Source organism: Grus americana, chromosome 5, assembly GCF_028858705.1.
Source record: "Grus americana isolate bGruAme1 chromosome 5, bGruAme1.mat, whole genome shotgun sequence".
In the NCBI taxonomy this organism is placed as follows: Eukaryota; Metazoa; Chordata; class Aves; order Gruiformes; family Gruidae; genus Grus; species Grus americana.
Window position 1 is genome coordinate 241,895 of NC_072856.1, and position 12,904 is coordinate 254,798.

Here is a 12,904-nt window from a genome sequence, read left to right on the forward strand (position 1 = left end):
AAAACTCGGGGAAATGGGAGCGCGCCGGGATCCCGGCAGCAACAGGGCTGGGTTTGACTTTGCTTTGGGTCTCTCCATCCACGGTACATTTCTCCTTTGGGTGACACTCTTTGCAATCACAGCTGGTGGCAGAAATCCCAAACCCGAAGCGGCTTTCGGGGTCGAGCGTGGCGCGTCCGTGCCGAGGTGGGGTGCTGCAGCCTCGAAATGCTTTGCGATCGGCCAGGCGGGTTTTGCTCTTGTGAGATTTGTCTTCGCTCTGCGTGGGCCACGGCTGCAGCAAGGGTGGCTGGAGCTTTCCTCGCGGGATACTTCAGTTTTTCTCTGCAGACCTGTGACCGTCAGGGCCGCCGTGCAGGCAGGAGCTGTAGGTGGGGCAGCGCCAGCTCTCGGTTTCTTTTCTACCCTACACGTCGTTATCTCCTGCAAAGTCGCTTCACAGACATTTTTGCAATTTCAGCCTTAGAAAGCGTTGGGGTTTTTTTTTTTTTTTGTTGTGTACTCTTGGCTGCACCTCGCTCGGGGCCTGGGGGGGCTCTGCCAGCTCGCCCCGTGCCCTCCCCGCAGTGCCGGCCGCGTTTGCCCAAGAGGCTTTTGCGCTTTGACCCACGGACTGGCTGCCTGCCTGCGGACGCGCGTGTGTTGACGAAGCTGCTCGTGGCTGTTTGCTTAGGGCTTATTTTCACTGCCAGGAGCGTGCAAACGGCTGCGGGGGGGTTTGCAGCCTGAGTTTCACCTCCAGGGCAGCGCCTCAGCCTGCCCCTTCCCCTGGCAGCGGCTCTGGCGGATCCCGCTAGATTTTAGGTCTGTTACCCGTACGGCAGCCTGAGTTTTTGAAGCTTTTTGCTTGACCGTGACCCGTTCCCACCACAGGACCCTGCTGCCTGTTGAAGTCCCCGGGCAGAGCAGAGCCACCTCCACCATCTGGTGAAGCTCGTGGTGGCCCAGCCAACCAGACCCTTCCCTGGACGTGGGACGCCAGAACTGATGTGTGGCTCCGTGGCAGGGTGAATTTCAAGGAAAAGTGGCAAAAGCCACCACCTACCCTCCACCTGGCCCAGTCGTGGCCATTTTGGCTCGCTGGCCTGTCCCAAGCTGAACAGGACTTGACAGCAGCTGAGCCACCGCGGCCGGGCCACCGAGGTCTCCATGCCTTCAGCACAACCCTCTGCCGCAGCACGAGAGGAAAGGAAACGGCGCTAAGAAAAAAAGAGAAGAAAAGGGGACAATAAGCAAGGTGCGGAAAGGTCTCAAGTTGTGAGAAACTTGGACCTGAGAGGGAAGGAAGCAGCAGCACGCGTTCAAAGTGAAACTGCCCCTACGTGAAACCAGAGTGCCAGTGCAGCTCACAGCTCCGTGAGGAGTCTCCAGCCACCCCTGCAAACCCGAGGGGCTCGGTACTGCACGGCGGGTCCCACGCAGGTGGGGACACTGATCTCCTGGTAGGGACCCTGCTCTCTGTGTGGGGACGTGGCTCTTGGTGCAGATGGTACTCTCCTGGTGAGGACACTGCTCTCCTGGTGAGGACACCGCTCTCCTGGCAGGTCCACCGCTCTCCTGGCAGGGCCGTCACTCTGCTGGTGGGGTATGGCTGTCCTGGGGATGTATGGCTGTCCTGGGGGGGTTATGGCTGTCCTGGGGGGGGGATATGGCTGTCCTTGAGGGGTATGGCTGTCCTGGGGGGGTACGGCTGTCCTGGGGGGGGTATGGCTGTCCTGGGGGGGGGTATGGCTGTCCTGGGGGGGGGGATATGGAGTATGGCTGTCCTGGGGGGGTATGGCTGTCCTAGGGGGGGGTTATTGCTGTCCTGGGGGGTATGGCTGTCCTAGGGGGGGGGTTATGGCTGTCCTGGGGGGGGTTATGGCTGTCCTGGGGGGGTTATGGCTGTCCGAGGGGGGGATACAGCTGTCCTGGGGGGGGTATGGCTGTCCTGGGGTGGGTTATGGCTGTCCTGGGGGAGGGTATGGCTGTCCTGGGGGGGGGGTATGGCTGTCCTGGGGGGGTTATGGCTGTCCTGGGGTGGGTTATGGCTGTCCTGGGGGGGGTTATGGCTGTCCTGGGGGTGTATGGCTGTCCTGGGGTGGGTATGGCTGTCCTGGGGGGGTTATGGCTGTCCTGGGGGGGGTTATGGCTGTCCTGGGGGGGTTATGGCTGTCCTGGGGGGGGTTATGGCTGTCCTGGGGATGTATGGCTGTCCTGGGGTGGGTATGGCTGTCCTGGGGGGGTTATGGCTGTCCTAGGGGGGGATACAGCTGTCCTGGGGGGGGGTATGGCTGTCCTGGGGGGGGTTATGGCTGTCCTGGGGGGGGTTATGGCTGTCCGGGGGGGGGTTATGGCTGTCCTGGGGGGGGGTATGGCTGTCCTGGGAGGGGTTATGGCTGTCCTGGGGGGATACGGCTGTCCTGGGAGGGGTTATGGCTGTCCTGGGGGGGTTATGGCTGTCCTGGGGGGATACGGCTGTCCTGGGAGGGGTTATGGCTGTCCTGGGGGGGTATGGCTGTCCTGGGGGGGTATGGCTGTCCTGGGGGGGGATACGGCTGTCCTGGGGGGGGGGGGTATGGCTGTCCTGGGGGGGGGTATGGCTGTCCTGGGGGGGACATTTTTCTCCTGGTGCACTGCAGCTCTCCTGGTGTGGACATGGTCTCCTAGTGAGGACACTGCTGGCGTGGTGGGACATGGCTCTCACGAGGCTTTGGTGGCAAGGCCCTGGACGCTGCCCCTCTGCTCCTCGAGCTCCCGCCGGGGGGGGATGTTTGGGCTGGGGGGAGCAGGCAGGGGTACAGCAGCCAGCCCCACAGCCCCGGGCAGTGGAGGGGGAGGATGAGGCTGGGGGCAGCGGGGGACACAGCTCCCCCGGGGCAGAGACAGCACGACCAGGAGGGGGCTGGGCTGTGGGGCCGGGGAGGCTCCTTGCGGGACGGTTCCCCCAAACCTCGTCCCCCCCATCACAGGCACGGGGCTGTGTGTTAGCCGGGCGTTGGGGCTTTCTCCATGGGGGGATGCAGCAGCAGGTGTTGCACCCCGAGCAGAAAGACCCCCAAGAGCACCGTCGGGACGATGCTGCTCCGGGCCCTGGAAGATCTCTCCGAGCAGGATTTTAAAAAATTTCGGGATGCGCTGGCAGACAGAGACCTGCAGGGCCAGAGGTACATTCCCTGGGGGCGGCTGGAGAAGGCCGACCAGCTGGATACGAAGAGGCTCATGCTGAGTTTCTACGGCAAGGCGAAAGCCCTGGACGTGGCGATAGCCACTCTTGAGCATATCCAATGCCGCGACAAGGCCGCCCGGCTCCAGGAAAGGAAAGAGGAAGGTGGGAAGGCTGAGCGGCTCCCCAGTGAGGGCAGCATCCTGCGGGGTCCTGAGCACCGTGCCCCGGGCGTTGTGTCTGCCACAGCCCGTGTGTGGGGCCAGGAGGATGCTACGGGCAGGGCGGTGGGTTGGGGGTCCCCATGGCAGGGTGAAGGGGGCTCCTCCAGGGAGGAGGAGATGGAAGAGGATTTGGGGATGTTGGGGGCTCAGTGATGCTGCCCACTAACACCCCCTTCTCTTCCAGCCCTGGGTCTTGATTCATCGTCACCAGGTAGGTGCCAGCGGGGAGAAGCACAGGGGGGGCTCTGCCGCTGCTCGCCCCGCGGTCTGCAGCCACGTGATGTGGCCTCCCACCCTTCCAGATTACCAGAGGAAATACAAAGAAGCCATATGCCGGGAGTTCAGCCACATAAAGGACCAAAACGCCCGGATGGGTGAAAACGTGGACCTGAACACCAGGTACTCGAAGCTGGTGATCGTCACCAAGCACCTTGACGAAGAGCAACGGGAGAACGAGATCATGGCCATGGGACAGAGGCCCGCAGAGATCATGAAGGAGCAAGCCAGCTCCTCCATTGCTGTCGGTGACCTCTTCAAGCCTGACTCCAAGGGCTGGGCTCCCAAGGTGGTCGTGCTCCTGGGAGCCGCGGGCATGGGCAAGACGATGACGGCCAGGAAGATCATGCTGGACTGGGCATCCAACGAGTTGTTCATGGAGTTTGACTACGTCTTCTACATCCACTGCCGGGAGGGCAACCTCCTCACCCCCAGTTCCAGCGTGGCCAACCTGATCACGCGGTGCTATCCTGGCAGCAATCTGCCCCTCGACGAGGTGCTGAGGCAGCCGGAGAAGCTCCTCTTCGTGATCGACGGCTTTGATGAGCTGCGCTTTTCCTTCGACCTGCTCCTGTGCGAGCCGCACTCCCGGCCCAAGGAGGGACCGGTGGAGGTCACCCTGAGCAGCCTCTTGTGTAGGAGGGTCCTGCCCGAGAGCTCCCTGCTCATCACCACAAGGCCGGCCGCCCTGCAGAAACTGGGCAAGTGCCTGATCTGCCAGCGCTACGCTGAAATCCTGGGGTTTTCAGAGGTGGAGAGGAAGGAGTATTTCAACACGTTTTTCCAAAACACGGAGCAGGTGGCTGCTGCCTTCCAGTTCGTCAGAGGTAACGAGACGCTCTTCACCATGTGCCTGGTGCCCATCGTGTGCTGGATCGTCTGCACCGTCATGAAGCAGCAGCTCGGCTGCAGAGGAGGTCTCACCCAAAGCCCGAAGACGACGACAGGGATCTACACCCTTTACCTTTCCGCCCTGCTCCAGTCTCTGAGCAGCCAGCTGAAGCACGACATGCCCGGGGTGCTCAGGAGGCTGTGCTGCCTGGCGGCCGACGGCGTCTGGAAGCAGAAGGTCCTCTTCGAGGAGAAGGAGGTGCAGAGGTATGCACTGGACCAGCGAGAAGCCCTCCCGCTCCTCCTCAATGAGCACATCTTCCAGAGGGACATCTCCTGCGTCAGCACCTACAGCTTCATCCACCTCAGCTTCCAGGAGTTTTTCGCCGCGCTCTTCTACCTGCTGGAAGATGAAGGGGAGGTGAGGGACCTCCCCGCCGGTCCCACCAGGGATGTGAAGGAGCTGCTGGAGAGCTACGGCAACTCCAGGAACTACTCCATGCTAACCGTGCGGTTCCTCTTCGGACTCTTAAATGAGGAACACAGGAGGAAGCTGGAGGAGGAGATGGGGTGTAGAATCACACCCAGGATTACGCAGGAATTACTGGCGTGGCTTCAGAACAGCCAGAAAACGGCCCTAGCTCTTCTGATGCAGAAGACGGCGGTGATCCGCGAGCTGGAGGTCTGCCACTGTCTGTACGAGCTCCAGGACGAGCGGTTTGTGGCGGCCGCCTTGGACCCTTTCACCGGGGTGTACCTCCGAGGGCTCAACCTTAACCGCTTCGATCAACTGGTCCTTTCCTTCAGCGTCAAAAACTTCCCCAAGCTGGAGTCGCTTGACATGGGGCACTGCTCCTTTCTGTGGGACGACCCCGAGGACTGCATGGACCCGCAGCCGGCCAAGAAGGCCTGTGGGTGCGTAAGGTCCCGAGCCGCACAGCGGCGAATCCCTTAGAGCCCAAAGAGCTGGGAGCACCCTGCGGAGGAGCCCATGGCAAGGCCGGTCCTCCCCCGGCACCGGGCACATCGGCAACGGGCACACGTGTCACCAAGGGACAGGGACAGGGATAAGGCAAGGAATAGACAGGCAAGGCAAAGAAAGGAAAAAGAAAAGGGAAAGGGAAAAAGAACAGGGAAAAAGCACAGGGAAAGGGGAAGGGGAAGGGAAGGGAAGGAAAAAGGAAAGGAAAAAGGAAAGGAAAGGAAAGGAAAGGAAAGGAAAGGAAAGGAAAGGAAAGGAAAGGAAAGGAAAGGAAAGGAAAGGAAAGGAAAGGAAAAGATAGGATAGGAGTAGGAATGGGAACAGCTACAGGATAAATCTCTTCTTTGTTTTCAGGAAAAACCAGCAAGAGGAGGGGAAGCAGTCACCCATCCACCTGCTCTGTCAAGCCTTGGAAAAATCAGGCTGTAAATTAAAGATGTTAAGGTACATTGCTCCTTCTGCCAGGCGAAACGGGAAAACGAGCAAACCCCAGGCTCTTCACGGCTGGGGATGAAGTCACCGCCGCACAGAGCCATTGCGAGCCTGCCGCTGCGGGGACCACAGGCACCGGCTTGGCCCACGCCAGCCCCGCCGGGTCTCCTGGCTGCTTGGGGAGGACGACCACGTGTTGCCACAGCTCGCTGCACCGCGGGACGGGCTCTGCTCTCCTCCCGGGAGGTCGTCCTTGAAGACCAGCCCGGTTTGTGGACGGCATCAGCGGCGGCTGTCTCAGCAGGGTGGCTGGTGTGTCCACGTGTCCGGGCAGGCGTGCCGAGCCCCGCGGCTCCTCTCCACATCTCTCTTGCAGGTTCGACCGGTGTCAGCTCACAGGCCCCTGCTGCGGGGCTCTGGCCTCCGTTCTCAGCGCAAAATCCACGCTGACGGACCTGGACCTGGCTGGGAACGAAGACCTGCGGGACGACGGCGTGAAGCTGCTGTGTGAGGGGCTGAGATGTGGCACCTGCCAGCTGCAGACACTGCGGTAAGGGACGTCGCCAGCTCCGGGAGGCTGCAGGGCCACTTGTCTCTTCTCCTTGAGAGCCTGAAAGAGGGAGGAAAAAAGAAAAAGAAATGAGAAAGGCCCATTTACCGATGCTGTGGTTGCTGAAGATAGCTCGAGGCATCGCAGACCTACTTGCCTGACCCTTATTATTGCCTTTTCCGTCAATATAATTTAGTTCCACATTTTTAAATGTGTGAGTCTCTGCTAGGACACTGTAGAAAAGTAAGAGCATTTTGGCATTTTCAGTGCTGAGGCCAGATGGAGAAGTTAGAGGAGAGGTCTGTGCTACTGTCCCCGCCATTTGATGTCTGTGGGTCTCTCTGTGCACCCCAGGCACCTTCTCCCTGGGCTCTTGCCCTGCAGCTCCGGGTGGTTTTGGGTCCCTGTGTGCCCGAGCAGGGCAGGGCTGGCCACACGCCATGCAGAAACACATAATTACAGAAGCGGATTCACCCCAGGGACCGTTTCTGGGAAGGGGATGAACCGTCACTTAGTGGTGTCTACAATTTCCCCTCCATTTTTTTGGTAGTGTTTCCATTTCCCCCATTTTTCCCTGGTATAGATTCAGCCTGGTCAGTGAGGTTTGAAAGACAGAATGTCTCTGAAACTTCCAAAGTGAGGCAGATTAATCTCACCCCTTGAAGCAATATTAATTGTTTGCCCCCAGACCTTTGCTCCCTGGTTGAGCAGCCGCTGGCTGGCACAGCCGCTGCGGCACAGCGGGATTGCTGGGCTGCCCTTTGGCATTTTGTGCCTTAGAGTTTGAGGATTTGGGTTGTGTTCGGCACTCTGGAACGCGTTCGAGCCGCTCTCAGCATCACTGTGCCTGGGGATGCCGAACAAGGGAACTCGGCAGCGAACACCGGTGCACACCAGATACAGGCGCACCGGCTTTGGGAGAGGGATGGGGAGCAGGCAGTGAGATGCTCCCCTCTCTTTTCCAACGCAGCGTCCCCAGAGCCACTGCGGGAGCCACCTCCACGCCCGGGCTCAGGCAGGGGACGCTGCCCGGGTCTCCTTGGACCTGGGGCGACGGAAAAGAGGGCGGCAGCGCCGGCGGGCAGGCAGCCTCACCGCCGTCCCTCCCGCAGGCTGGGCTGCTGCAACATCACGGCCACCGGCTGCAAGGACCTGGCCACCGTGCTGGGTGCCATGCCCAGCCTGGCGCAGCTGGACCTGAGTGACAATCCTCTGAAGGACGGCGGCGTGCGGGAGCTGTGCAGGGCACTGGTGGGACCCGGCTGCAGCCTGGAAAAGCTCTGGTACGGGGCGTCGGGCTGGCGGGTCCCGCTTTCCTCCCAGGAGACGCCTTTTGGGTGTGATCGCGGCCGGGTGCAGGGTGCTGCTCTGGCCCTGCTGCGCCACGTTGCTCCCCCCCTGGGCTGTGCTAATTAAACCGCCTGACCGCATCCCTGGGCTCGAAAAGCAGCGGGTGATTTTTGGAGAGAAGTGGCTGCCAGGGGGTCGAGCGTGGCTTAGCCGTGGCTCCGTCCCCCGCGCAGGCTGTGGCGGTGCCGGCTGACGGATGCGAGCTGCGGGACGCTCGCCGCGGTGCTCCCCGCCAGCCCCAGCCTGACGGAGCTGCACCTGGGGGAAAACAAGCTGGGGGACAGAGGCGTGCGGCGGCTGAGCGAGGGCCTGCGGGATCCTGCCTGCCGGCTGCAGGTGCTGAGGTGAGGGGCTGGGGGGGCATCGCTGGGGGAGGCACTGAGAGCCTCTGCAAGCGGCGTGTCTGCAAGTCAAAAATAGAAAGTAATTACTGTCTGGTGCTTGGAGGACGTAACGCGCTCCTGGGCTGGCTGCCCTCCTAAGATCCGCAGGGCAGAGGTGACGTGCCATCTTCTGCCAGGGCCACCACCACTGTGACAGCTCTGGTTTTCCCATCTGCTTTTAAACTTGAGCTTTTTACCCACTTTTCCTCTGGAGCTGCGATTGAGCCCCGTCTCAGCCAGACACAGGTAGCGGAAAGCCCGGCAGGAGAGCAGGCTGCAGAGGGGCTGCGCAGCAAAAGCGGTAAAATTGGAGTCAGCAGCGTTTCCCGAGGCTCCGACATCTCCTCACCCGCACAGAGCCCCTGGGAAAAGGGGTCTGGGCTCGGCTGGGGGAGGCACCGCTGCAGGGCAGCTAGCTGGGGGTGGCGAGCAGCACCTTTGCTTTGAGCAGTGTTGGAGCCAGAGGGGAGGGAGCTGGGTGCTGCAGCCCGTCAGGCCGGCAGCGGCTTTAAGGTCCTGAGCCCCAGCAGCGATGCTGAGCCACGGGGAGGGGGGGGCTGCGGTGCCCCTGGCTGGGGGACGTGCCGCTGTGGGGCAGGTGGCAGCTTCTCGCCCCCAAAGGACCTGAGAAACCCCTCGCCACTTGCCAGTGCCCGCAGGGGGCTGTGGGTGCTGCCCACACCCCTAACTGCAGGAGTCGGAGAGGAAAAAACAAAACCCTGTGAGATTTGGGAGGAAATACAAAAGCGAGGTACCTTGAGACTGGGGGGGGTTCTCTCTGTTGAGACGTTCTCGGCCCCGGGGCAAAGGTGCAGTCAGCGTGGATGGGGGCTGTGGGCCGTGTCACCGCAGCCGGGCTGATGGGCTGCCGGAGCGGCCGTGGGGATGCCCCTCTCCTCCGCCTGTCCCCCGCGCAGGCTGTGGCGGTGCCGGCTGACGGATGCGAGCTGCGGGACTCTCGCCGCGGTGCTCCCCGCCAGCCCCAGCCTGACGGAGCTGCACCTGGGGGGCAACAAGCTGGGGGACAGAGGCGTGCGGCGGCTGAGCGAGGGCCTGCGGGATCCTGCCTGCCGGCTGCAGGTGCTGAGGTGAGGGGCTGGGGGGGCTGGGGGGGGCTCTCTGCGGGGACCCTCTGCCACTCGCCTGCGCCCCCCCCGATGAGTGTCCCCGTGGCCGCTCACCATCCCTCTCCAGGGCAGTTTGGACATCTTCGGGTGGGTGCCAAGAGCTCTGACAGGCAGGGTGCTAACAGCTTCGAGATAGACTTTTGTTAGCTGGATGAGATTATTTATCGTCACCCAGATGAGATAACCGGGATTTAAAGCTCTCCGGGCAAAGCGGCAGCACGCTCGCTGCCCCAGCTGCACGTTCCAGGCGCACGTACGCAGACGTTTGCTCCTCAGAGACCACCCCTGTCGTATTTTGTGGTTGTGAGACATAATCGGGGGGTACCCCAGTTCTGCCCGTGCCCATCTGCAGGGACGTTCCTCATCCTGGGGAGATTAAATCCAGGGTCAGAGACCTCACAAGAAGCCTGGAGCCAGGCTTTGGAGCAAATCCCCCCCAGAAGCCCTTTCCAGGCATCTCGCGGACCTGGGCCGCGTGGGTAGGCAGCGCAGGCCAGGTTTCCGGCTGTGAAGGACTGTGCCCGAGATGTCCAAACGTCTCCTTTCTCCAAACGCCTCCCTGCCAGCCTGTGGCAATGCCGCCTCACCGGCGCCTGCTGCGAGGACCTCTGCGCCCTGCTCAGCACCAGCCGGAGCTTGGAACATCTCGACCTGAGCGAGAACGACCTGGGAGACGGCAGCGTGTGGCTGCTGTGCGAGACGCTCAGGAATCCCACCTGCGTCTTGCAGGTGCTGTGGTAAGGGACTTTCGGCTGCTCCCCGCGGGCACCGGGACAGACCAAGCGCGCCCTGAGCCTCCCCACGCCGCGGCTCCCGGCCTGCCCTACGAGGTGGCTCAAGCTGGAGAGCGCCGCATCAGCAGCCGGAGCCGGCGCTGCCTCCTGCCAGCTAGCAGGCAGCTGCCCTGCCGCCCCCCCGCAGCTCTGCCAGCTGCTCACTTCTGGAATTAGTGTAATTAGACCTACCGCAGTCGGTAACGTCTGGGGACACGCTGATGATGTGCAAAACTGGGGGGGGGGGGGGGACGCACATGTTTCGTCAGCCCCCGAACAGGCAGCGGAGATGGATGCTCCATGTGAGGCACCTTTCTCACCCCAGGCTGGCCCCGCCGGTGCCCGCGCTGCCCGGTGCGGGCAAGGGGTTGCCCTGACCCAGCCAGGCGAGCGCTGGGAGCGTGGAGCCCAGCTCCGGCTGCCTGGGCAGGATCTGCCGGGTGCCCCGTGCTGTGGTGGAGCGGTGGTTCCCCAGCCGAGAGGGCTCCATGGACCAGCACCGGCCTCAGTCTCCCCCACGCTCTCTGCTTGCTGGAGCGGAAAAAGCCAGCTAGGACAGGGGGCAAACACTAAAAAGCCACCACATTCTGGCTGCTTTTTGCCCTTTTTTTTTTTTTTGGCTGTGCAATGTTGTGGCCAACAGTCAATAGCTTGGGTAGATTTAATCTCTTTGCTTCTCCTCTCCAAAGGCTGAAGAAATCTGGGTTAAATGAAGAGACGTTACAGAAGCTGGCTGCTCTGCAAGAAGCAAAACCCAACCTGAATATAGGATACATTTGACAAGCAGGACTTGCTTCAGCGAGGGGCTCTGGCCTGGCGGCTCACCGACGGAGCTTGCACGCATGTTAAGAGGAGATGAGGGGTCTGGGAGATGTTTCTTCTATTTCCGAGAGGTCCTTTTAGTGCCGAAAGCGCCTTCCAACAGGCGCAGCTGGGCTCTGGCTGATCGCCCTGCGGAGCGTAGGAATTGCCGCCTGCAGCTGCGACGTGTTTGTGCATTGCAGGTCCCGATCGGACCATCTCCAGGGTCCTGGGTGGGTGGGAAGGGCAGGGGCTGAGGCCGCAGCAAACCTGGATGAGGCAACGGAAGGGTCTGAAACGTCAGGGTTTGGTCCCGGGTGTGGGGAGTGCCCCAAACACACCTTGGCTGCAGAGGCTTTTCTTCACTACCCGTGATGATTGGTACATTGATGAGGGTTTCTGTACTTCTGTCTGATCCTGTAGTTTCCAAGGAGGTCTTCTCCCTCTCCTTTTTGCAAAGAACGCTTGCATTATACCCGCAATAAATAAAGATCCCCTCCAGAAACCTCGTCACCTTGCTCCTGTGTCGGCAGCAATGGCCCAGGACCCTCCTGGGGTCCGGGCAGCCCCGGGATGCTGTCCAGGCCCACGGCAGGATGCTGTCCAGGCCCATGGTCTGGTTTCTCTCCCATCACTACGCGCACCACTATGGAGCCGAGCAGACTTGGGTTAACGAAGCACAGAGCTGTTTAAACTTCCCGGTCACGCTGGGGACCAGCGCAGCTCTCACCGTGGGTAGGAACAACGCTGCTTTTCCTCTCCCATGACCCAATTCTGGTGCTGAGCCCCAATCCAGACCCCTGTGTCTGCTGAGCCGACTCCTGGGACGGCGCTCTGTCCCCGTAGCCCGGCAGCACTGCAGGCAGCGGGACGGGCAGCTGCCCTCCCCGGGCACCGGGAGAGCAGAGGAGAGGCGGCGGTGCCAGCTCCCAGCCTGGGGCCAGCAGCACCGGCCCGGTGCCCGAACCGGGGCTGCACGGGGCACCAGCCCTCCCGGGTCCCTCCGCAGTCTCGGCCCAGCCAATTTCCCATCCTCCAAAACCGCTTGACGGCGTTTGTTGGTTACCTGTCCCGGGCTGGACAGGCTCTGACAGCGGCTGCGGTTTCGGCAGGGACCCTCCCGGGAACTTCCAGCTCGTCGCCAGAACGGCAGGTCTGTGGTTTGTCGGGTGCTGCTTGCGCCAGCGCGGGGCTGACGTGAAACCCCCTCATCCCCAAGCACGACGCTGACTGACCCCCCCCCCCCCCGTTCCCTCCTGCCCGCAAACCTCGACCCTCGTGCAGCCAGGCACCTCTCACCAGCTCCCGCTGCGAGCCTGGCCTCCAGCTCCCGTCCTCTGCCAGGGGCCGGAAGTCATTGCCTCCTTGGCGAGGTCTAACGAGGTAATTTGAGGATTACCGTGAGGGACAGAAGCCAGCTGGCGGGGAGCAGCCGCCGTCCGTGCTCAGGGGAGCCTGACAACACCAGGGGAGCCTGGAACAGCCCAGGGTAGGGGATAGCCTGGGGAAACGGCAACTCAAGAGCGTCCCAGACACTCTGCAGAGATGAAGAAAGCTCAGAGGTGCCACGGCCAGCCTGAAAGCACCCGAGAAAGCCACTAGTGAGAGAGGTCAAGATGCTCCGAGAAAGCTCAGAGACACTGGGGAAAAAACCCTCCAGGGAGATCCCAAGAGAGCTGAAGTGATGCTGAGAGAGCCCCGGGGAGACCAGGGAAGCCCAGGAGAATCCACGAGAGCCTCAGTGGGCTGAACTGAGGGAGCCCAGGATGAACAGAAAAGCTGGGGTGGGGGGTAGGATTCAGGGGGTCAATCCAGCAGCCAGGACAGAGCTCCTGGCAAGCAGCTTTGATGAGCCCTTAGCTGCTAGAGAGCTCTGCTCACGCCCTCTGAGCTGCTCTGTGCCTCATCTCAGCCGCTGCCACCGGCTCCACGCAGCTCGGCGCTCTAAAGACCCATCAAGAGCTCTAACCGCCTGCAAGACTCTTCCACCGAGGCACTTGCAAACTCTTCTCAGCTACCGAAAACCCTCC

General features: G+C 61.7%; 1 protein-coding gene across 9 annotated transcripts; it reads left to right on the top strand.

Moving 5' to 3' along the window:
* Positions 1 to 615: 615 nt before the first annotated feature.
* NLRP6 (NLR family pyrin domain containing 6) lies at positions 616 to 11,368 on the top strand. 9 transcript variants are annotated; one of them, XM_054828309.1, is made up of 12 exons: positions 616 to 1,007; positions 1,178 to 1,422; positions 2,952 to 3,310; positions 3,554 to 3,580; positions 3,672 to 5,391; positions 5,813 to 5,902; positions 6,267 to 6,440; positions 7,553 to 7,723; positions 7,964 to 8,134; positions 9,091 to 9,261; positions 9,867 to 10,037; positions 10,763 to 11,097. In XM_054828309.1, the coding sequence occupies exons 3-12, from the start codon at positions 2,992 to 2,994 to the stop codon at positions 10,851 to 10,853; spliced, it is 3,105 nt and encodes a 1,034-aa protein (XP_054684284.1). In that variant the 5' UTR covers positions 616 to 1,007; positions 1,178 to 1,422; positions 2,952 to 2,991; the 3' UTR covers positions 10,854 to 11,097. The 9 variants fall into 9 exon arrangements, with proteins under 9 accessions (XP_054684284.1, XP_054684286.1, XP_054684288.1 ...); XM_054828311.1 differs by having other exon boundaries at positions 616 to 1,442; positions 10,763 to 11,368; XM_054828313.1 differs by having other exon boundaries at positions 616 to 1,442; positions 3,030 to 3,310.
* Positions 11,369 to 12,904: the final 1,536 nt, after the last annotated feature.

Coding starts and splice junctions, on each gene's coding strand:
- NLRP6 (XM_054828311.1), top strand. CDS start 2,992: ATGGGGGGATGCAGCAGCAGGTGTTGCACCCCGAGCAGAAAGACCCCC. Junction 3,581..3,671: donor TCTTGATTCATCGTCACCAG/GTAGGTGCCAGC, acceptor CCACCCTTCCAG/ATTACCAGAGGAAATACAAA. Junction 5,903..6,266: donor TGTAAATTAAAGATGTTAAG/GTACATTGCTCC, acceptor TCTCTCTTGCAG/GTTCGACCGGTGTCAGCTCA.